Here is a 22,229-nt window from a genome sequence, read left to right on the forward strand (position 1 = left end):
TTAGCACATTAGCACGGACAAACAGCCCTGAAGAAGAGGGAGGCAATTCCCCTGAAACGCGCTGCTTCCATGCGTACGTTCTCACACTTTCAATAAATATTTGTATTCTTCCATCAAGAGTTGCATTATTTTTGGTTCTCCTTCCTTCTCATTCAAGCCCTTACTACATATGGCAAATGAGACAATAGCTGTCACTGTCTGTTCAGAAACCCTCCACAAAGTTCAAAGTTAAAACCTTAAAAAAAAAACTTTTGTGTGTGACTGCAGAGATTTCACTTGCTGCCTAAGAAAGGTCCCATGCCCACTGGGCATTTCAAACAATATGTGAGGAAAGACAGCGATTATAACCAATGTGTCATAAATAAGTACCGGTATATACCAATTAACAACATTATTTCAGACACTGGGGGGTTCCTTCCCTCTCATTCAAGCATTGTTCCTACTGAAGCAACAGTTCCATCATACCAGTAAGATAGCAACCCAAACCTTCAAAGGGAGATCAACTCCACCACTTACCCATGGAACCACCTAATAACTATCAGTAACCGGTTTTATCAGTCCAGCATCCAAATATGTAGTAAGGGAGCATCACACATTTTTTTTTTAGAAATATCATTTTATCTATTTTTTTCCTTCTTAGCAATTAGCACTTTTACAGCAATATGTTGTAATCATGCATAAAGTAATAATCAATAGCTTAAATAGATCAGAAAAAAGCATTCTTTGAGTTGCATATTCATTCCATGAAGCACTTAGTGGTCAAGAGACAGAAAAGAACAATAGACAAATGAGATCTTGTACATAGGCAGTCATTATAAACTCTAATTGACAAAAAATTAGAAGATGCATTTAGGAAAAAAATGTTATGCAGAAGTTCCATAATGTCCCAATAAAATTGTAATTATTCCCTTAAAAAAATATACAAAAAGAGCATTGCAGATCTTAAAAATGATATTTTGTGCTTTGACATGCCAGCGGTTAATGAAGGACCTGGAGAGATAGTTCATGTCTTCTGTACAGGACTGTAAAAGGTTTAATTTTATTGTGTGACATCTTTAGTTATAGCAAAAAAAAAAAAAAGAATAAAACGCATTCAGTTTCGAGTAGTAGGAAGTCCAAAACACTGGTTCTTGCTGCTTGAATACCTGTCACACACAAAAAAAAAAAACATGACGGGAATTTATTGGTCAATTTTTTTTAATGCACTGTATTATTTATTATTTGTTGCAATGGATTTTATTCTGCATGGATTATGGAAATGTCATTTACTGAATGTATATTGCTTAGATCAGGTTAGTTCCTTTTTATATTTTACTTTTATAACCAAACTTGATCCTATGCTTGATCCTACTTGTGATCCACATACAACGGATTTATGCTCATTATGTAATCAAATATGTGATGGCTTTTTAGAAATCTGGGAATGTGATGAATGTACAAGAAGTTATGAGATGAATGCATTAAAATTTTTAATTTGTGTGATATGATAACAGTAGAATTACAAACATACCAAACATCGAAGAGTATAGAAGCAATAATTACTTTAATTCTCACCTGTTATTGTCTGACAAAGTGACACCTAAAGGTTGAACCATATCTAAACCCAAACACAAAAATGTAATATATTGCAGCTTACCAGACCTTAGATGTGGATGCTGGAATTTTTTCCTTTATGTTCGCCTGACGATTCTCTGAATAAATACACTATATTGCCAAAAGTATTGGGGCACCCCTCCAAATAATTGGATTTAAGTGTTCTAATCACCTCCATGGTCACAAGTGTATAAAATCAAGCACCTCGGCATGCAGACTTCTTCTACAAACATTTGTGAAAGAATGGGTCTTTCTCAGGAGCTCAGTGCATTGAAGCGTGGTACCGTGATAGGTTGCCACCTGTGCAATATGTCCATCCGTGACATCCATGGTCAACTCTTTGTGGTATTATAGCAAAGTGGAAGCAACTGGGAACAACAGCAACTCAGCCACCAAGTGGTAGGCCATGTAAAATGACAGAGCGGGGTCAGTGCATGCTGATGCGCACAGTGCACAGTCACCATCTGTCTGCAGAGTCAATAGCTAAAGACCTCCAAACTTCTTGTGCTGTTCAGAATAGGACAACAACAGTGCGTAGAGAGCTTCATGGAATAGGTGTCCATGGCCGAGCAGCTGCATCCAAGCCTTACATCACCAAGTGCAATGCAAAACGTCGGATGTAGTAGTGTAAAGTAGGCCACCACTGGACTCTAGAGCAGTGGAGACGTGTTCTCTGGAGTGACCACTAGAAATTCTGAGGACCCTCTGCACACTGGTATATACCCTTTCAAGCAGACTTTACAATAAATAGGGATATTTGGTTCACACATATTGCAATACATGTTTAAGCCGGCCAACTGCGTCAAAGTAATCCCTCTATGGCCAGTCCTACTCTGCTCTGCCTACGCAAATGCTACTGTGGCCACAATGCCAATATAGGGGAAAAGAAAAAGTGGGGGAGAGCTACCAGGTTTAGGTCTGACTACTGACCCACAGTACAACAAACAAGATATACCTGTGCTCAAAGAGTGACCAAGCATGCTTCTCTGTCTGGCAATCCGATGGATGTGTCTGGGTTTGGTCTTTGCCAGGAGAATGGTACTTGCCTGACTGCATTGTGCCAAGTATAAAGTTTGGTGGAGGGGGATTATGGTGTGGGGTTTTTTTTCAGGGGTTGGGCTTGGCCCCTAAGTTCCAATGAAAGGAACTCTTAAGGCGTCAGCATACCAAGAGATTTTGGACAATTTCATGCTCCCAACTTTATGGAACAGTTTGGGGATGGCCCCTTCCTGTTCCAACATGACTGCACACCAGTGCACAAAGCAAAGACATGGATGAGTGAGTTTGGGGTGGAGGAACTTGACTGGCCTGCACAGAGTCCTGACCTCAATCCAATAGAACACCTTTGGGATGAATTAGAGCGGAGACTGTGAGCCAGGCCTTCTCCTCCGACATTAGTGCCTGACCTCACAAATGCGCTTCTGGAAGAATGGTCAAACCTTCCCATAGACACCCTCCTAAACCTTGTGGACGGCCTTCCCAGAAGAGTTGAAGCTGTTATAGCTGCAAAGGGCAGCCCAACTCAATATTGAACCCTACAGACTAAGACTGGGAAGCCATTAAAGTTCAGGTACGTGTAAAGGCAGGCCGACCAATACTTTTGGCAATATTTACTTCCTGTCCTAGGATGACAACGGTCACTCACCATCCTTAGAGATAGCTAGGCATAATGCTAAACAATAACAGTCAACGTAGAGCACAGGAAGTTGTCAGCTCACAAGATTTCTGGCAGGACCAACAAGCATTATCAAACAGATATAACATAAAGTGGCTGTAAACCCTTAGATATAACCAATGAAGTGGGGGCCAGATTGGAGGCAGCCGGATATAAACAGACAGTGGAGCCGTTTACTCTAGGCCATTCAAAGAGCAGAGCATGATCTGTCCGTGTCCGCTCTGCATAAACTGAATGGACACGGACCTGTCATCTACCCGCTCTGCTCTGATCAGCATGGGATCAGAGGACAAATCCTCTGCTGATTGGAACAGAAGGTGCCCATGTGAAAGGACCCTAAAGCACACATTTTACAAAACATTTCTGGGCTCTAGAAGGCAGGAGATGGAGATCTGGTGCCATACACTGCACAGCATGGAAAATGAGTGTAATCTGTGACCTGAGTGGAGGGAAAGGACACCCCCCTCTACAAAGTCTCATAGGGAAACATGCACAGTTTAGGTTGTCAATAACTGTCTGTGTGCTGGAGTGGTGACAGTGCCATTTCCTGGGATTCTATGGTGTTGCTATAACTTGTTAGAAGTGACTCATGCAGTTAGCATAGAGAAGAGAGAGCAGATAGGAACCACACTAAGTGCTTTGGATTGAAGTAAATACACACTATAGAGGGATACGCTTTGTTCATTTTTCATTTCAAAGGTTTACAACCATTTTAAAGCCTACGTTTAGTCACAGACGTTTAGTCCTCCAGCACAGCTGCATCATTCATTCAGAGAGATCTGTGAATGAATCAAACTACTATCACAGTCCTGTGAAGGGATGGACACTGCTCAACCAACCTCTGGAGTCCAGTGTTGAGGAATGGCCTGAGCTGCCATTCAGACACATTTCACCCCACCCACCGGGGCCTTGGTCACAGAGTCTGTGAACAAGCCCCCGATGGGTGGGGCAAAACACATAGGAGGGCATTGGCAGAACAGTGGCTGAGGCCATTCCTCAACATTGGACTTTTGGGGTTGGTTGAGCAGCGTCCATCCCTTCACTTGTATTGACTGACACTGGAATCACTCAGACTCTCACTTGCTGGTGGGGTGTTCCTTTTCTTTCCATAGCTTGGAGCGGTGCCATAAGGTATACGTTTCACCAACCAAGTTCTGTTTCCTACCCCAGCAGACAAACTTGTAGTTCTCAAAGGAATACAAGTACAGTGATGACCACACTTGAAGACCAATGTTGCTTCCTCCAGCTTTCCAACTGAAAGTCATATCTCAGATATAGAGCTGAAGAAAGAGTCTGCAGTAGTCTGGCATTGCATCCATCATCCACTGAGGGCAATTGCAATGTTCTGCAGGCTCATTTGCATAGTAAAAAATCATGAATGTACATTTTTTGGCTGCAAATGTGGGTGCAGTTATTATTTAAAAAAAAAAAGTGTGCTTGGTCTTTAAACCTAAGGTTACAATAATAAGCAACACAAAATATTTTTTCTTTGGAAAAGCAATTGCCTCTTTTCATGGTTTAGTGTTTTAGACGAAAGCTCACCATTTTATATTTAATAAACCTGTGCGCTTTGGAGAATCAATCGAAGACGTATTCAAGACTAGCAAAATTAGCAGCAGAAAGTCGACACCTTCTGGAGAGCAGATGACCTGATCCGCTTGTACTTAGATGGCCCACTGACTGGTAATGATTTTCTGCCGCTGACTTAATCAAAGAACATTGAATGGAGGGCTCTGATTATAAATCTTTGCAACACGTCACAAGTGAAATTAATTTCCTCTTACATTAGCTGTGTCTGAAGCCAGGCATCATTTTCCGTATGTCAACGTTTATGCTTGCTCATATGCTTCAAATTAATATGTTAATGGGGATGCTATGACATATAAACCATTTATCAAAAGCTGACTTTATGGTATTGCTCTCGTCCAACCTTTTTTTTTCCTATATTGAATGTTGGAGAGCATAAATCTCTTTGAAGCATTTGAGACACCAAAACCCATTTGGTATTGTCACTTTCACCTCAGTGTATGTTCCCACATGGAAGAAAAATATTTTTTAAATATACTTCAAAAATATTCTTCCCTAATATATTGACATATATTTGAAATACTACATTTTTGGCCGTATTCAATATATTTCAATAAATATATATATACATATATATATATATATATATACTGTATGTTGAAATCCGTTTTTGTTACAAAATATATGAAAAATATGTTTAAAAATAAATTTTCAAATATACTGTATGTCTTTAAAAATACATTTAATCTACATTTTGTGGAATGCATTTACAAATGTATGTAACAATATATGTTAACCACTTCCCAACCGGCCGTTGTATATAAACGGCCGGACGGTGGCACTGCAGGGTCTGGTGGCCGTTTATAAACGGCCTCCCCGCACCCTGCTTGTGTGCGCTCCCCCGGGAGCACCGTGATCCGGTGCCCACTATGTCCTCCGGACACAGTGAAACACCGATCGTCAGGCGGGACCTCTGTACAAGGTTCCGATCATGTGATCACTGATTGTCCAATCAGTGATCACATGCAAAGTAGTAAGCAAGATGTCACTTCTGACATTATTGCTTACTACGTGTGAAATCTGTGAATGATCACAGAGGTCACATGGTACAAGGCTATTCACAACAGCCTTGTACCATGTGACAAGCTGTGACCAATCACAGCTCACTCAGTAGTTCTCAATGGCTGCAAGAATGCAGACAGAGCAAAAGAGAAATGATTGTTTTTACATCCTATATGGGTGTAAAAGCAATCAGTGGAAAAAAAAAAAAAAATCTTCATCACCCCCCCAAAAGTAGTACAGTGTCACCATGGTGACACTGTACTGCTAGGGTGACAGTATGTAAAAAAATAAAATAATAATATAAAAAAAATAAAAATGTAAAAAATATGTTTAAAAATTATAATTTTTGGTTATAAACTAATTTGTCTTATTTTATTTTTTACTTAAAAGATAACGGAATAAATTTTGGCCAAGATTTATGATGAAATATTTATTTGCAAAATTTTATAAGAAAAACACTTTTTTTCAAAATTTTTGGACATTTTCATTTACATAGCAAAAAAAATAAAAATCCCAGCGGTGAATAAATACCACCAAAATAAAGTTATATCTGTCTAAAAAAAATGGTAAAAAATTCATATGGGTACAGTGTTGCATGACCGCGCAATTGTCATTCAAAGTGTGATAGCGCTGAAAGCTGAAAATTGCCCTAGTCAGGAAAGGGGTAAAAGTGTCTGGACTGGAAGTGGTTAAAATAACTTCTCCATATGTTAATAAATGTGCATAATATATTTAAAAAATATATATTTTTAAAAATATTTTTCATATATTTTGTAATATATAAAAAATATATAAAAAATGCATTTCAACATGCAGTGTATATATATATATATATATATATATATATATATATATATTGAAATATATTTTGAAATATATTGAATATGGCCAAAATTGTAGTATTTCATATATATGTCAATATATTTGGGAAGAATATTTTAAAATATATATCAAATATATTTTTCTTCCATGTGAGTTATCGTATCTGTATGAATATTTTTCTTTTTTTCAGGTTTTCTTCTAGTTTCTAGGGAAATATTAAAACTGAACTCTGTGCAGATATAAGCCACTCATTCATGCAGCTCTGTAAGCTTTATTTGTAATTAAATGTATTTTTAAATTCAGGCAGTGTTGATACCTTAATATGACCTGGTATCAATCTTTTGCAGTCCCTGTACAGCAGGGCTGGAGTGTGAATGGAAGAAGCAGCATGAGGAGCCGAACAGTTCATGTGCTGTCAAGAAGCATGCTCTTTAGAGCTAAGCTTAGCTTATTGTGGTCTTTAACGCTCCCATATGTTGTACCTTTGTGAGTATCTATCTGTTTTGCTTATTTTATTTTCCCAAATAAATCATTGGTAATTCACTAGGTGCTTGTGCCCCCCTGTTTGCTCTTTTTGTAGTTTTGCAATGGATTCCCCCATCTGAAGAGGGCTGCAACCACCAAGCATTCTGGGCACTTAAAGACTTGTTGTTTTTCAAGTTTCATCAAACTGTGGAGGACGTCTGAGTGCTGGGAGTGATTGTTTTGTTTTGTGTAAATACATACATCTGTAAACATTTTATTAGTATCTTTCGTGCATAAAATGTCTATCTCATGAGCTATGTCATTCTGAAGCCATGTTGGCTTGATCCTTGGCTGAAAGTTGGGCTGGTAATGCAGTTTTATTAATACATTCCAGGACCTTCTTCCTTCATATCTACATTTTACGTTAGTCTTCCTTCTATTTCCTGTGGTGTTCTGTCTAATTAATGACACTTTGCACTAGGGATGCACCAATACCGTTTTTTGTTAATGGCGAGTATGAGTAATGATACTCATCGCAGGCTATCCCCTCTTCAGTCTATCATGAGTGCTGCTGCCAGACTCATCCACCTTACTAACCGTTCTGTATCTGCCACCCCTCTCTGCCAATCCCTCCACTGGCTTCCCATTCAGTGTCCTCCACCCCTCTCTGCCAATCCCTCCACTGGCTTCCCATTCAGTATCCTCCATCCCTCTCTGCCAATCCCTCCACTGGCTTCCCATTCAGTGTCCTCCACCCCTCTCTGCCAATCTTTCCACTGGCTTCCCATTCAGTATCCTCCATCCCTCTCTGCCAATCCCTCCACTGGCTTCCCATTGCCCAACGAATAAAATTTAAAACATTAACAAAAACATATAAAGCCATTTATAACTCTGCCCCAAATTACATCACCAATCTTGTCTCCAAATATCACCCAAACCGTCCTCTCCGCTCCTCCCATGACCTCCTGCTCTCCAGCTTCCTTAGTTGAAATCCCTGCCGCTTTCTTTCCTCTACTTGCAGTGATGACAGTTTGGGCTAGATGGCATCTGATTGGTCAGCAGCTGACCAATTAGATGCCATCTAGCTTGAACTGTCACCACTGCAAAGCAAGGAAAGAAAGCGGCGGGGATTTCAAATCCCCGCAGCCTTCTTTCCTCTCCTACCAATGACACTCAGCATGAGATGCCTGCAGGGACATTTCCTGCACCACTCCTATGTGAACTCGAGCTATGACAAGCCTGGGTTCACACAGGAGCAGCGGGGAAAACGCATGCAATTTGAACAGGAATCGCATTCCTGCTCAAATCCCATGCTAATCTTTGCGGTGCAATTTGCATCCTTTAACGCAAATTACACAGCAAAGTATCGATTAAGGTATCGGTAGTATTTTCACAAGTACAAGTACTCAGGAAAATACTCGGTATTGGTGCCTACCTACTTTTTACAGTTGTTACCAGGGGCGGACTGACCATTTGGAAACTCGGGCACTGCCCGAGGGCCCAGGGTCAGTAGGGGGCCCCATGAGATACCCTTGGTACCTTTTTCATAGGCTGTTTTGAGTTTGGGCAAGGACACAGGGGCCCCATGATCCCCTATTGCCCGGGGGCCCCATGAGTTGTCAGTCCGCCCCTGGTTGTTACATGAACAATGCTTTCTATATTCTGTACAAGTCTGTTCATTTTCCTGTTAAAATGTACTCAGAAGCCTACACATGTTTTATGGATACCTGAATTCATTAATAAAGAACTCTATAAGTATTCTGCCTCCCAGACTACAGGACACAACAAGATTGGTGACAAGGGGTCTCTTGTACCTCCACTGAGGGTAGGAATGAGGCACAAGACATAGATAATGGAAAGTTTTTAGTTGGGCCTAAAATGACCTTGGTTGAGCAGGGGTCTTCCCAATGATAGTAGTCTTTGGGCTTGAGTAATGTATGTGTAGTCGAACCAGAATGAGCACCAAAATCACATGAGAGTCCAAGTATGTATTTTATTATTCCACAAATGGTAATGTATAGCCACAAGAAGCTCGCACGTTAATGGCTATGTAATGCTGACGCTTGAGTACTGAAGATCTCCCTCATACCCAGGTTGTCATTGCTTGAGTCCAGTATACTGTATGTTGTGATAGATGTTAAAGCCTTGATGAAGGGGGGAATATGCGGTGCCTGGAATATGTTACCTTCTTGTGGTTATACTTTTGCCATTTGTGGATTAATAAAATATATGCTTGAACTCTCATCCTGTGAGTTTGATGCTCCTACTGATTCTAATACACATAGATTACTCAAGCCCAAAGACTGCTTTGATTGGGAAGATCCCTGCCGGACCAAGGTCATTTTATTGCATGTATTTGGTGCTCTGTCCATTACGAATACACGTTGTTTCTCTACACCAGCAGGCACCTTGCAAGCCTGCAATGCCTTTTACTGCTTGCATTTGTATATTTGAGAATTATCTACTTGCTGCTAATCAGGATGACATTTATAACAACTCTTACTGCAATACAGAACTTCCTTTTGTCTAAAGGAAACATGGGTTCAGGACAATGTAAATTCTAGCAATGTAGACAGCATAATGGAGAATCCACAGTACAGTTTATAGTAGCTTTGTGAGATTTGGTTGTTAACTGTGGGTTTGTCATTAAAACAAAATGAAATAATAAAATAACAACTTGTAGAAAAAACAAACTCAGTCTGCATTAAAGACAAATTGCTTTTGAAACATGATTTAACTCTAGCAAATTCTATTACAGTTTTAAACCAAAGTAAGACTGCTGTGGCTGAGGCACAACCCCCAGTTAAGGGACTACTGGCACCGTATAGGCCAAACAGTATGAACAGCAAAGCACCGACTTTTTTGGAATGCAATCCCTTCTGCAAAACTCAACAGTACTAAATAAAGTGAAATGAGGAAATGGAGAAAGTAACTTTTCTGGGAGGAATGAAGAATCTGAAAGAGAGACTGATATAGAGAATGGATTTCTGGTATGCACACAAAGTAGTTTAACAACTGATCAGCTACTCTGACATTTTATTAACCGATATATGACGGTAAAATGGAAAAAAAAACACTGAAATGCCAATGCTAAAGTAAAAACAACAACCATTTCATATATACTTGACTTATGCTATTATTCCTACTATAGAAGAGCTGTAACAAATGTAATGCAAACTTGGGCATAGCTTGTTTTTTTATTAAGTTACATTAGTTACTTAAAGTTCACATTTTGGTTGAGTAACACTTTGTCTAGAGCAGTGGTGGGCAACCTTTTTTTTCAACTGAGCCAAATCTCGCCAAAACCATGATTGAAATTTATTTTGAGAGCCACATTTTTAAAACTGAAAATACATCTCCCATATAGTAATTCATCCCCCATAGTAATTCATCCCCCATATAGTAATTCATCCCCCATAGTGTAATTCATCCCCCATAGTAATTCATCCCCCATAGTAATTCATCCCCCATATAGTAATTCATCCCCCATATAGTAATTCATCCCCCATAGTAATTCATCCCCCATATAGTAATTCATCCCCCATAGCAATTCATCCCCCGTATAGTATTTCATCCCCCGTATAGTATTTCATCCCCCATATAGTATTTCATCCCCCATATAGTATTTCATCCCTCATATAGTATTTCATCCCTCATATAGTATTTCATCCCCCATATAGTAATTCATCCCTCATATAGTATTTCATCCCCCCATATAGTATTTCATCCCTCATATAGTATTTCATCCCCCCATATAGTATTTCATCCCTCATATAGTATTTCATCCCCCCATATAGTATTTCATCCCTCATATAGTATTTCATCCCCCCATATAGTATTTCATCCCTCATATAGTAATTCATCCCTCATATAGTATTTCATCCCCCCATATAGTATTTCATCCCCCCATATAGTATTTCATCCCTCATATAGTAATTCATCCCTCATATAGTATTTCATCCCCCCATATAGTATTTCATCCCCCCATATAGTATTTCATCCCCCCATATAGTATTTCATCCCCCCATATAGTATTTCATCCCTCATATAGTAATTCATCCCTCATATAGTATTTCATCCCTCATATAGTATTTCATCCCTCATATAGTATTTCATCCCCCCATATAGTATTTCATCCCCTCATATAGTATTTCATCCCTCATATAGTATTTCATCCCTCATATAGTATTTCATCCCCCCATATAGTATTTCATCCCTCATAAAGTAATTCATCCCTCATATAGTAATTCATCCCCCATATAGTATTTCATCCCTCATATAGTATTTCATCCCCCCATATAGTATTTCATCCCTCATATAGTATTTCATCCCCCCATATAGTATTTCATCCCCCCATATAGTATTTCATCCCTCATATAGTAATTCATCCCTCATATAGTAATTCATCCCTCATATAGTATTTCATCCCTCATATAGTATTTCATCCCTCATATAGTATTTCATCCCCCCATATAGTATTTCATCCCCCCATATAGTATTTCATCCCTCATAAAGTAATTCATCCCTCATATAGTATTTCATCCCCCACAGTACTATTCCCCCCCCCCTTCTAGTAAGCCAAGTCCCCCGTGTCAATTCACTTACCTTTTGCGTTCCTCTCGCTGTCTTCCCGCGCCGTTCGGGTCTTCAGGGCGGACTGTGAGAGGAGCCTAGCTCCCCTCCCCTCATGTTCGGCACGCTGCCCCGCCTACACACATCCTGACAGCCACATCCGCAGGCCGGATTAAAAGGTCCGCGCGGACTTTTGGGGCTGCCAACCGAGAGGAGGCAGGGGAGCGGCCGACCGAGAGGAGGGAGGGGAGCAGGCGCCCGGCACACAGAAGAGCCGCATTAGACTGGGTAAAGAGCCGCATGTGGCTCGCGAGCCGCGGCTTGCCGACCACTGGTCTAGAGTAACTCTTCTTCTTTTTCATTGCAGAAAAATAATAGATTCCAAGTAGAACCAATGTGCCGCTATTGAATTTTTGATGAAGAAGGGGTTCAGGATGTTCAACTTCACAGAAGACTATAGAATATTTAAGAGATGACACCACTGGCAACAGCAACAGTGTTATCCTCCTAAACATTCTGTAGCTTTCTGTGGATGTCAGACAGCCTTCGCTTCATCTTTGTCAGGACCTCAATGATGGTACATTGGAATCCATTTATTACCTTCAATGAAAAAGATGAAGAGTTACTATAGAAGAAGAGTTATTTTACCAACATGTGAAATTTGAATGACCTTCGTAAGATAATAAAAATAGCCATGTCCAGTTTTGCATCACTTTCAGTACAGAGTCGTAATGACCTTTCTTGCAAGTGCAGTGCAAAGCAACAGGTTCACTTAACTGCTACCTTGCCTGTGACTTGGTGTGTACACAGGGTTGAAGATCTTCTTGTTCCCAAGTGACAGCCATGGGTGCCCAAGTGGTCAGTGGCCAAGCACCAGCACTGTCATATGGGTAGACAGGTAGTGAGTCACATGCTCCCCATTCACAGAATTACTAGGTATGTCTTTTCATTCCCAGTGGCCACACAGAGTGATGGAGGGGGGGGGGGGGAGATACCATGTAAAGCTGAGGAGGGTGGCAGTTAAAGTGGACCTGAACTCAAACAAATTAAGCTTTGCTATGTTATAGGGAACATTGAGACATTTTTATTATGCCTATGCAGTACCTTTGAAGATGTAACTTTTTATATGTGAGTTTAAAAGAGATTCAAAGAATGCAAGTTGGATGTGTAGAAATTAGTTTTTTGGTGAAATAAATAAATTTGATGTTCTTTAAACCAGATGACGCTGAGCTATCCTTAGAGATATCCCAACAAAATAGAAAAGCATGTGGGACTTTTAAGGTGCTAGTGTACCCTTAGGATAGGACACTTAAGACACTTCAAATATACAAAATATAGAATTTTATTGCAAATAGTACAACATTAAACATATAAACCCTTCCATAAAAACAGGTAAGAGCATAAACCCTTCAATACAGTGAATCCCACTTTACACCTTCCCTCTTCCCTATAGTAACCAGTCATGAGCAAAGGGTCACCAAAATACATTGTAGCAAGTTAGGAAGGTAATATGGTGATAAGTCCCAATGTGTTTTGCTGAGTTGGCTTCAGGGGTTCAGAGAAGAGGAAACCACCATACTGATGGTTATTCAGATCAAAAATCGATCCCAAGAGAGAGAGAGGAGAAATGCATAGGGCTGAATGCCATAAGGAAATGCCCGGACCAAGGCACACCCAAATCCAATGAACAGCCTGAGGAGAGGGAGGTTCCCGAGTCACAGATGTCCATCTGCAGTGAATGAAATACTCTGGGTCTCAAGGAAATGATTCACACTCAAAAAGAGGATAAAAGATCAAGCTCCGGCAACCTCGCCAGCTTTCTGTATTTCCTGCCAATAAACTCTCTCCAGGGGATCAACATAGATGATTTTTATCACCATATCACCTTCCTAACTTTCAACAATGTATTTTGGTGACCCGTTGATCATGACTGGTTACTATGCAAAAAGGAAGGTGTATATATTTGAAGTGTCTTAAGTGTCCTATCCTGAAGGTACACTAGCAGCTTAGAAGTCCCACACGCTTTTCTATTTTGTTGGGATTTGTAATTTTTGTGACACGGTGCTGATGGATCATGCATACCAATTATGAAGAAAAAATGTTTATCCTTAGACATATGACAACGGGCACCTCTGCCAATCGGACCATCGCCAGGCTTTTTTTAGGACCCCTTTTGAACTCTCTGATTTCATACACACACATGTGAGAACCCAGCAGAGGACCCAGAATTGGGATACCCATGGCATCAAGAACAACCAACTTTATTCTGCGTGGAGATTTTTCTCCGTCTGGGCATTTGGAAAGTTACAGTCCTAACGTCTGTAAGTTATTTTCCCATTTTCTTTTTGGTGAATAATTTAAGGGCTCTCTCACCTCCCTTTTTTCTTTTCCAGAGGACACCCAGAGCTGCACCAGAGACCACTGGCCCATCCTTTAGGACCAAACCCTTCAGACCATCGTGGACCACCACATCTTAGACCTTAGAACCTTTCTATCTGGAATTCCTCCTAAAAAATAGCAGTGTGTTTCCTGGTATGTGAGTGTGCCTCTGCACTCCTGTGTCTACAACCTCAAAGCTGTATATATGCAGTATGAGATTTAAGGTACTTCTACCTCTGACTGCTAGTCTCACCAAATTAGGAGTGAGGCTTGGTGACATCACTACTGTGCTGCTCACTGCTCTCCTTGCTCATAGGCATGCGTACAGGATGTGCAGGTTGTGCCTTGGCACACCCTAATCACCCCGTTCACATTAGCAGTATGGCTGCGTGTGCCAATGGGGAGATGGGAAAGGTCTCCCACTGAGTGACTCTGCTTATAAGAGAAGTGTGGAAGCATTTTTCTCTTGTTCTGAATCTGCAGGCATGGAGATAATGTGCCGGCAGTGCATAGCGCCTCAAGGAAAATTGTATTTATATATACTGTATACACATACACACATATGCATGTGCGTTTGAGCTTTGGTGTGCACACCCTAATTCTATAGGCTTTGCACACCAATGTTCTTGCTGGAGGCGCTGAGATGAGGAAGCAAAAACCTATCTCTACCAAGATGGTCACCTCCACACAGAGATACAGTGCAGAACAAAGCATAGTAAGTCAGTATCAGGAAAACAGGAAAAAGATCGGCGGCAGTGGAAGTGCAATCAGATCCTAACTATACTTAAACCCGCTCTCACCCCCATTCTAAGCCCCTTCTATGGGTGATGTCATCACGCAGGCTCTGCAGCTGTTGTCAGAGATCCCTCCTCTTCACTGAAGCTGTCCACTGAAGAGATTATGTGACCAGACTGGAGCCCCTTCAGAATAGGTGAGTACAGGCGTACCTCGGTTTACGAATTTAATGAGCTCTGCGTGAATTTTCGTATTGTGAAAAATTCATAAACTGAAATGCGGTTTCCTATAGGAATGGTCTGAAAACCAATTAATCTGTTCCGGATCTCAGAAAAAAGTAAAAAAAAAGTATTTTATCTGTTCAAAACTCTTTACAAAGTGCACTTTAAAGGCATACATACTGAACAGGAGCATGATTAAAAATGAATTCATAAATGCACTGAAAACCAATTAATCCGTTCTGGAGGTCAGAAAAAAGTAAAAAAAAGTCTTATCTGTTCAAAACTCTTTATAAAGTGCACTTTAAAGGCATAAATACTGTACAGGGACATGATTAAAAAAATCATAAATGCATTGAAAACCAATTAATCCGTTCGTATTGTGAAAACAATTTGTAAGCCGAGCCATTATTTTCAATGGATTTTCATTTGTAAACTGAAAATTACATTAACTGAGGTGTTTGTAAACCGAGGTCCGCCTGTATAAACATCTTTCCTTTACAGGGTAGTTAGAATAGGTTTAGAATGAGGGTGGGATAGGTTTAGGTATAGTTAGGATTTGACGGGACCTGGGATGGACTGACAACTCATGGGGCCCCCGGGCATTAGGGGATCATGGGGCCCCTGTGTCCTTGCCCAAACTCAAAAAAGCCTATGAAAAAGGTACCAGGGGCATCTCATGGGGCCCCCTACTGACCCCGGGCCCTCGGGCAGTGCCCGAGTTTCCAAATGGTCAGTCCACCCCTGGACGGGACTTCTACTTCAAGTTATCCTGTTGCTTTGTCCTTCACAAGCAAAGCAGAGGTTCACATAAAGAAAAGCCAGTTCTTGGGCCTCACCCTTGCTAAGTTGTACTTGCTACAACTCAACATAAAATGTATTTTCCCTGTCAACTGTCACTTCTATTTAAATCATTTAAAATGCTTACTATTGTTCTGAATTTTTAAAGCCCCAAATCATTTCACAACACTGTATCCTACAATGAAACGCAAGAAAAAAAAAAAGAACCAAATAAATCCAATAAGAAATCCAATACACACTGGAATATTCATGATGTGTTTTGTAACGCTTATCTCGGTGTTCTCAGTCCTTTCCCCCGGTTATTATGTTCTTACTTCATAAATTCATATTCAGACTTGACAGACATCCATATCCTTGAGATATCTAGATACGACATAGTGATATGTGCCTAGAAAATAGTATGCAATTTCTGCCCAAATGTATCTCCAAATATCTGCATCTGTGGTTTTCCATTTACTATAGGACATAGGTTTCAGCTAAATAGAGGATTTATATTTTTCTAAGAAATCCTCTTCAGATAAGACCTATTGCATGTTTGAGATAAGAGGCTTGACTTCTTTAAAGTGCATCTAAAGCAAAAACACCAAACCTTTTTTTTTTTCTATTTTTTAGTTTTTGTATAGACTGGTGAGAAGACAGAACTTTTGTCCATTTGTCTTGCTGTCTGTACCCCAGTTGGGGAGGTCTATGTAGTGTTTTCCAGCTTGTGGTAACATATTGGACACATTATGGGGATAAAGCCTTATGGATGTGCAAATGCTGTGACAATGACATGGCATTTTTTTTTCTACAAATAGACCCATTAGTTAAACAGCACTTTAACCGGTTGAAGACTCTTGGCATGTCACAAGCGTCCAACAAATTGTCATCATTGTACACAGAGTGTGCGTAACATGTCCAGTCCTTCTGCCCTGCTGCCAGGACCTTCCCTGTCCCAGCACACAGCAATTCAGCTCTCATTAACCAGCTGCCCTCTGCCCTATAGCAGAAGTAATGCTACAGGGCAGCAGGGCTGCGCACAATCATATATATATATATATATATATATATATATAATTAGCATTCCTGGGTAGGGGGCATGCTGGGCTGCTATTGGCGGCTAGAGATGTTAATCACTGGGCCCCAGCCGATGCATACTAGCACATTATGACATTACCTTGCAGGGGATTTCTTTTTCCTGTGGTTTACTACTGCTTTAAAGCAACCTGACTTTTTTTTTTAATTTTAAATTAAATGTTCCTCTGTTTAACCCCTTATTAACCCTTAGTTTACTGTAATTAGCCCTAATTAACTCCTTATTCTCTTTCTCTATATAATAAAATTCCTGCTTATTTTTTTTTTTTGTTTCTATTTTATTAACCTCCCTGGCGGTATTCCCGAGTATAGCTCGGGGTAAAGTTTCAGTACCAAAAGCGGTAACCACGAGCTACACTCGGGCTTACCATGCGGCGCTGCATAGGGAGTCCCTGCAGAGCTTACCTTGTCCTTCGCTCCCGCGATGTGTCCCCTGCAGCGTCCCCGGCCATCTCCTCCGGCCGATGCCGGCATCCGGCTTCTGTGTTCCTGTCCCTGTGACGTTCGGACGTACGGGCGCCGCCGGCGGCGGCGGGAAATTTGAAAATTTAGAAAAAATGTCATTTTTTTCAAAACGAATTTCACATAGTAAAACATTGTTGTTTCAAACCATTTCACATACATTTTGTCCCGAGTGCTTTGTCCGGCGCCCTGTCTGCATTTTGACTGTTCTTTCTGCCTGGAAACTTAGAAAAGTCCATGGCGTCCAAAAAGCGTCCCTTTAGGTCAAAAGCGGGTTTAGACCGGCTAGAGAACAGCGATAGTAAATCAGAACCACTTGCAGAATTGAGTGATAATGATTCATGGAGAAATTCGTCATCAGACACTGAAAACAATTTTGCGACTTTGCTCAGTGATGTGCGAACTTGGCGCTATATTTCAAATTTCAGTGTTTTTGGTTTGATTAAATTATTGAATTAAATGTATTATTATTATATTGTTATTTTTTATGATTATTTATTAAATTATAATTTATGATTTTGTGTTTCAAATTTTATCATACCCGGGATGTTTACTAGACTCTTGTTCGGACAGATTTCAGTGAGTTATTCCTAAAAATTACAGGCCTACAATAAAAAAAATACATATTTCCATGCAAAAAAATGTACCGCTTTGAGCACAGAAATATGGACATAATCAGACCACTAGGGAGGTTCATGTTTTATATTGCCATGCACCGCTATTACTGACAAAAAAACTACATATTTCCATGCAAAATAATGGTACCGCTTTCAGCACCAAAAATCTGAAATAATCATACCGCTAGGGAGGTTAACTAATAACATTTAAACTTTTTTTTGTTTTTGTTTGTTTTGTTCATTAACATTTTTACATATAGTTACAAAATAGGGGATCATGGGGCCCCTGTGTCCTTGCCCAAACTCAAAATAGTCTATGATAAAGGTACCAGGGGCATCTCATGGGGCCCCCTACTGACCCCGGGCCCACGGGCAGCGCCCGAGTTTCCAAATGGTCAGTCCGCCCCTGCGAGAATCATAATTTTAGTGTCATGTTAAACAGGACAAAGGCATTTATGTGCAGTAACACAATTTATAAACTAGCACTGCTCAAAAAAAGAAAAAATGCATTTTGTTACGTTTTGTTATTAAGGATTGCAAGGAAAAAAGTCATTGCTGCAAGACAATATTCAAGAAAAGAAAGCCTTGTTTGTCCTTAACAAAATCAACATGTATTATATTTTTATATTGAAGCGGAACTTCACTTTCTCAATCAGACTAGTTTAAATCCTTATGCTGCTAGGATTAGGGAATAGATAAGGGCGTATGATATATTTACTTGTTTTAAACTTTTTTTTACATTTCTGCAGTTACTTCCTGGTTTCCATGTAAGCAAATGATGTCATACATCCCAACAGTCTTCAGGAGGGCAAGGTTCTCAGCTTAGCCTATGCATGAGTTAAGGGCAGATGGATTCCAGGAAGTAAATAATACATGAATCATTTGCCCTTACTCAAGATGGCCGTGACCAGAAATGCTAGGGGGTATTTTTCAAAATGATTTGTCAGCACAATAAAGCATGGAGACAGGGATGGATGGGGGAGTTTGCTTTGAATATTAAATATGAATTAAATAGCATTTTTTGGTTTGTGGAGCTCAGATGCAGTGTGGTTTGGCGTTAGGTAATAACAATGTTATCCCTGAATAGAATAAACAAAAATGTAAAAATTGCTCTGGTCCATAGGGGGTGAACAGGTGTGAGAGGCAAAGTGGTTTAAAAGCTTAGATTGTAAGCTCCAAAAAGCAGGGTTCTCCTCAGGGGCGGACTGACATCTCATGGGGCCCCCGGGCAATAGGGGATCATTGGGCCCCTGTGTCCTTGCCCAAACTCAAAAAAGCCTATAAAAAAGGTACCAGGGGTATCTCGTGGGGCCCCCTACTGACCCCAGGCCCTCGGTAGTGCCCGAGTCAGTCCGCCCCTGGCCCTCCTATCCCTCTTGTATTGAACTGTATTGTTGCTGTATTGTCTCCCGTTATATTGTAAAGTGCTGAGCAAACTGTCGGCGCTATATAAATCCTGTATAATAATAATAAAAGGAAATATGGGATTTTGCCAACTTGTGTTTTATAGGTGTAATATCAGGGACTGTCTCCACATTCCGCCATCACTATTTAGTGAACTGATGACCTGAAAAAGGTGAAGACCGTTTAAATTTCACTGTCTGCATGCTTTTTCTAGGGCTGTGGCTTATTAAGTAGTGAACCCACCTACGTAAGTAGGGGGCACCCCTTTGCAGGAATACACAGGATGATCATTAACAGAGGGTCTCCTTTTCACAAAAAGAAAAAATTAGTATAATTGTATTGCTACTTTTATCACCTTAGAGTAGGAAGAATAATAACAAATTGACTATTTGCTATCAGTTTCTGAATTTTGCATACTGCTTTTTGCTCTATCTGAATAGTCAATTTTACTTTGTTTTTGAAAGTTTCTACATATTTTACCTCATTTTTTTCACTATTACTATAAAATATACAGTACATTTAATATAGGCTGTACCCATAACCCTGTGTCACAAAGCATGGGTTTTCTAAAAAGAGAGCACAGCAAATGCCGTTTGCCTTCAGACTAGCTCTCTCCAATTAAAATTCTGCACAGCTCTGTCTGAGGAAGCAGACAGGAACAGGGAACATCAGGAGGATGAATCTCTCCTCATGTGTTTAAATTTGAGCTTGAGTTATTGAACTCAGTGTAAAGAAACTTTTTTCAGCAAAGCAAAAAAGATTAGCCTGATGAACATGTGAAATGAGCCCAAAGCTACTGGATTAGTTACATATTTATATAAATAAATGTAAAAATATATACACTGCTCAAAAAAATTAAAGGAATACTTTGAAAACACATCAGATCTCAAAGGGGAAAAATATCATGCAGGATATGTATACTGATATGGACGGGGTAATGTGTTAGGAATGTAAGAACGCCCCATCGATGGAAATGAAAATTATTATCCTACAGAGGGCTGAATTCAAAGACACCTCGAAAATCAAAGTGAAAAAATTATGCAGCAGGCTAGTCCAGTTTGCTGACATTTCATTGCAGCAACTCAGAATGGTACTCAGTAGTTTATATGGCCCCCATGTGCTTGTATGCATGCCTGACAACATCGGGGCATGCTCCTAATAAGATGACGGATGGTGTCCTGGGGTATTTCCTCCCAGATCTGGACCAGGGCATCACTGAGCTCCTGGACAGTCTGAGGCACAACCAGGCGGCGTCGGATGGACCAAAACATGACATCCCAGAGGTGTTCTATTGTATTTAGGTCAGGAAAGTGTGGGGGCCATTCAATGGTATCAATTCCTTTATCCTCCAGGAACTGCCTGCATACTCTCACCACATGAGGCCGGGCATTGTCATGCACCAAGAGGAACCCAGGACCCACTGCACCAGCGTAGGGTCTGGCAATGGGTCCAAGGATTTCATCCCGATACCTAATGGCAGTCAGGGTGCCATTTTCTAGCCTATAGAGGTCTGTGAGTCCCTCTATGTATATGCCTCCTCATTTTGTAGGGCTCTGGCAGTGCTCAACCTGTTCTTTCTTGCACAGAGGAGCAGATACCGGTCCTGCTGATGGGTTAAGGACCTTCTACAGCCCTGTCCAGCTCTCCTAGAGTAACTGCCTGTCTCCTGGAATCTCCTCCATGCTCTTGAGACTGTGCTGGCTGACACAGCAAACCTTCTGGCAATGGCACGTATTGATGTGCCATCCTGGAGGAGTTGGACGGCCTGTGCAACCTCTGTAGGGTCCAGGTATCACCTCATGCTACCAGTAGTGACACTGACTCTAGCCAAATGCAAAACTAGTGAAAAACAGAAAAGATGAGTAGGGAAAAATATCAGTGGCCTCCATCTGTAAAACCATTCCTGTTTTGGGGGTCATCTCACTGCTGCCCATCTAGTGCACCTGTTGTTATTTCATTAACACCAGAGAAGCTGAAACTAATTAACAACCCCCTCTGATACTTAACTGACCAGATCAATATCCCAGGAGTTTCATTGACTTGCTGCTATACTCTGATTAAGAAGTGTCCCTTTAATTTTTTTGAGCAGTGTATTTTGTAAGACATTTACAATTTAGAAGGAAATATTTTCATTAAACATTTTCATTCACTTTGAAGGGATTTCCAGTTTACACTGAAACTGTATATATTTCATCTGCGTATTTATCTGCTTTATTGGAGTTTAGCTTTAAATGATTCAGTTGGTGGAACTGGGCGGGGATGGAAAGGTTAAATCATACAATACACTCAAACTGCTTCAACCAATCTTATCTTGGAATTATCTTTTAATATTTTGTTTTATATTCATATAGATAGATGTTGAAATACATAGCCGTGTTCAATTAGATGTAACGTTACACTACATAAAATTTCAGATGATAATTATAGTTCTCTTAATTATCATACAGAAGTATATTTTTTTGCTTTTAAATGAAATAAAAAAAGACTTACGAAGAAAGTTTTCCTTTCATGGGAAATGATAAAGCATTACTCCCCTGGGTTTCATTTCAGCAGCTGCACTGGAAATTATTATTCCTGGCAAAATTAATTACAGAGTTGAGTTATAAGATAAAGAGATTGTGCTGACATGAACTGTACTTAGTGGATTCGACAAACAAGTCAGACGCAGTTTGAAAATCTTTTGTAGGAAGCAGAAAAATAATAATCCAGATAGAAATGCTGGATGAACTCGGTATTTATGGTTTGTTTTAATATTAATTAAAAGTGTTAAGCACACACCTGTGCTTAAAATAAAATTGTCACCAACTGGGTCAATACCAAGTG

At 40.2% G+C, this 22,229-nt stretch overlaps 1 protein-coding gene across 3 annotated transcripts in view; it reads right to left on the minus strand.

Moving 5' to 3' along the window:
- Positions 1 to 586: 586 nt before the first annotated feature.
- KCNK12 (potassium two pore domain channel subfamily K member 12) overlaps positions 587 to 22,229 on the minus strand; it is a 238,918-nt gene continuing 217,275 nt past the window's right edge. For 2 of the 3 annotated variants that reach the window (XM_089676430.1, XM_089676429.1), the window contains one exon: positions 591 to 1,145. In XM_089676430.1, the coding sequence (XP_089532556.1) occupies positions 1,094 to 1,145 (52 nt within the window). In that variant the 3' untranslated portion in view covers positions 591 to 1,093. Of the gene's footprint in view, positions 1,146 to 22,229 lie in introns of all 3 variants that reach the window. The other variant, XM_089676432.1, reaches the window with a different exon arrangement.

Source organism: Staurois parvus, unplaced genomic scaffold (genome assembly GCF_062004578.1).
Source record: "Staurois parvus isolate SC_StPar_1 unplaced genomic scaffold, SC_StPar_1.0 ptg000169l, whole genome shotgun sequence".
In the NCBI taxonomy this organism is placed as follows: Eukaryota; Metazoa; Chordata; class Amphibia; order Anura; family Ranidae; genus Staurois; species Staurois parvus.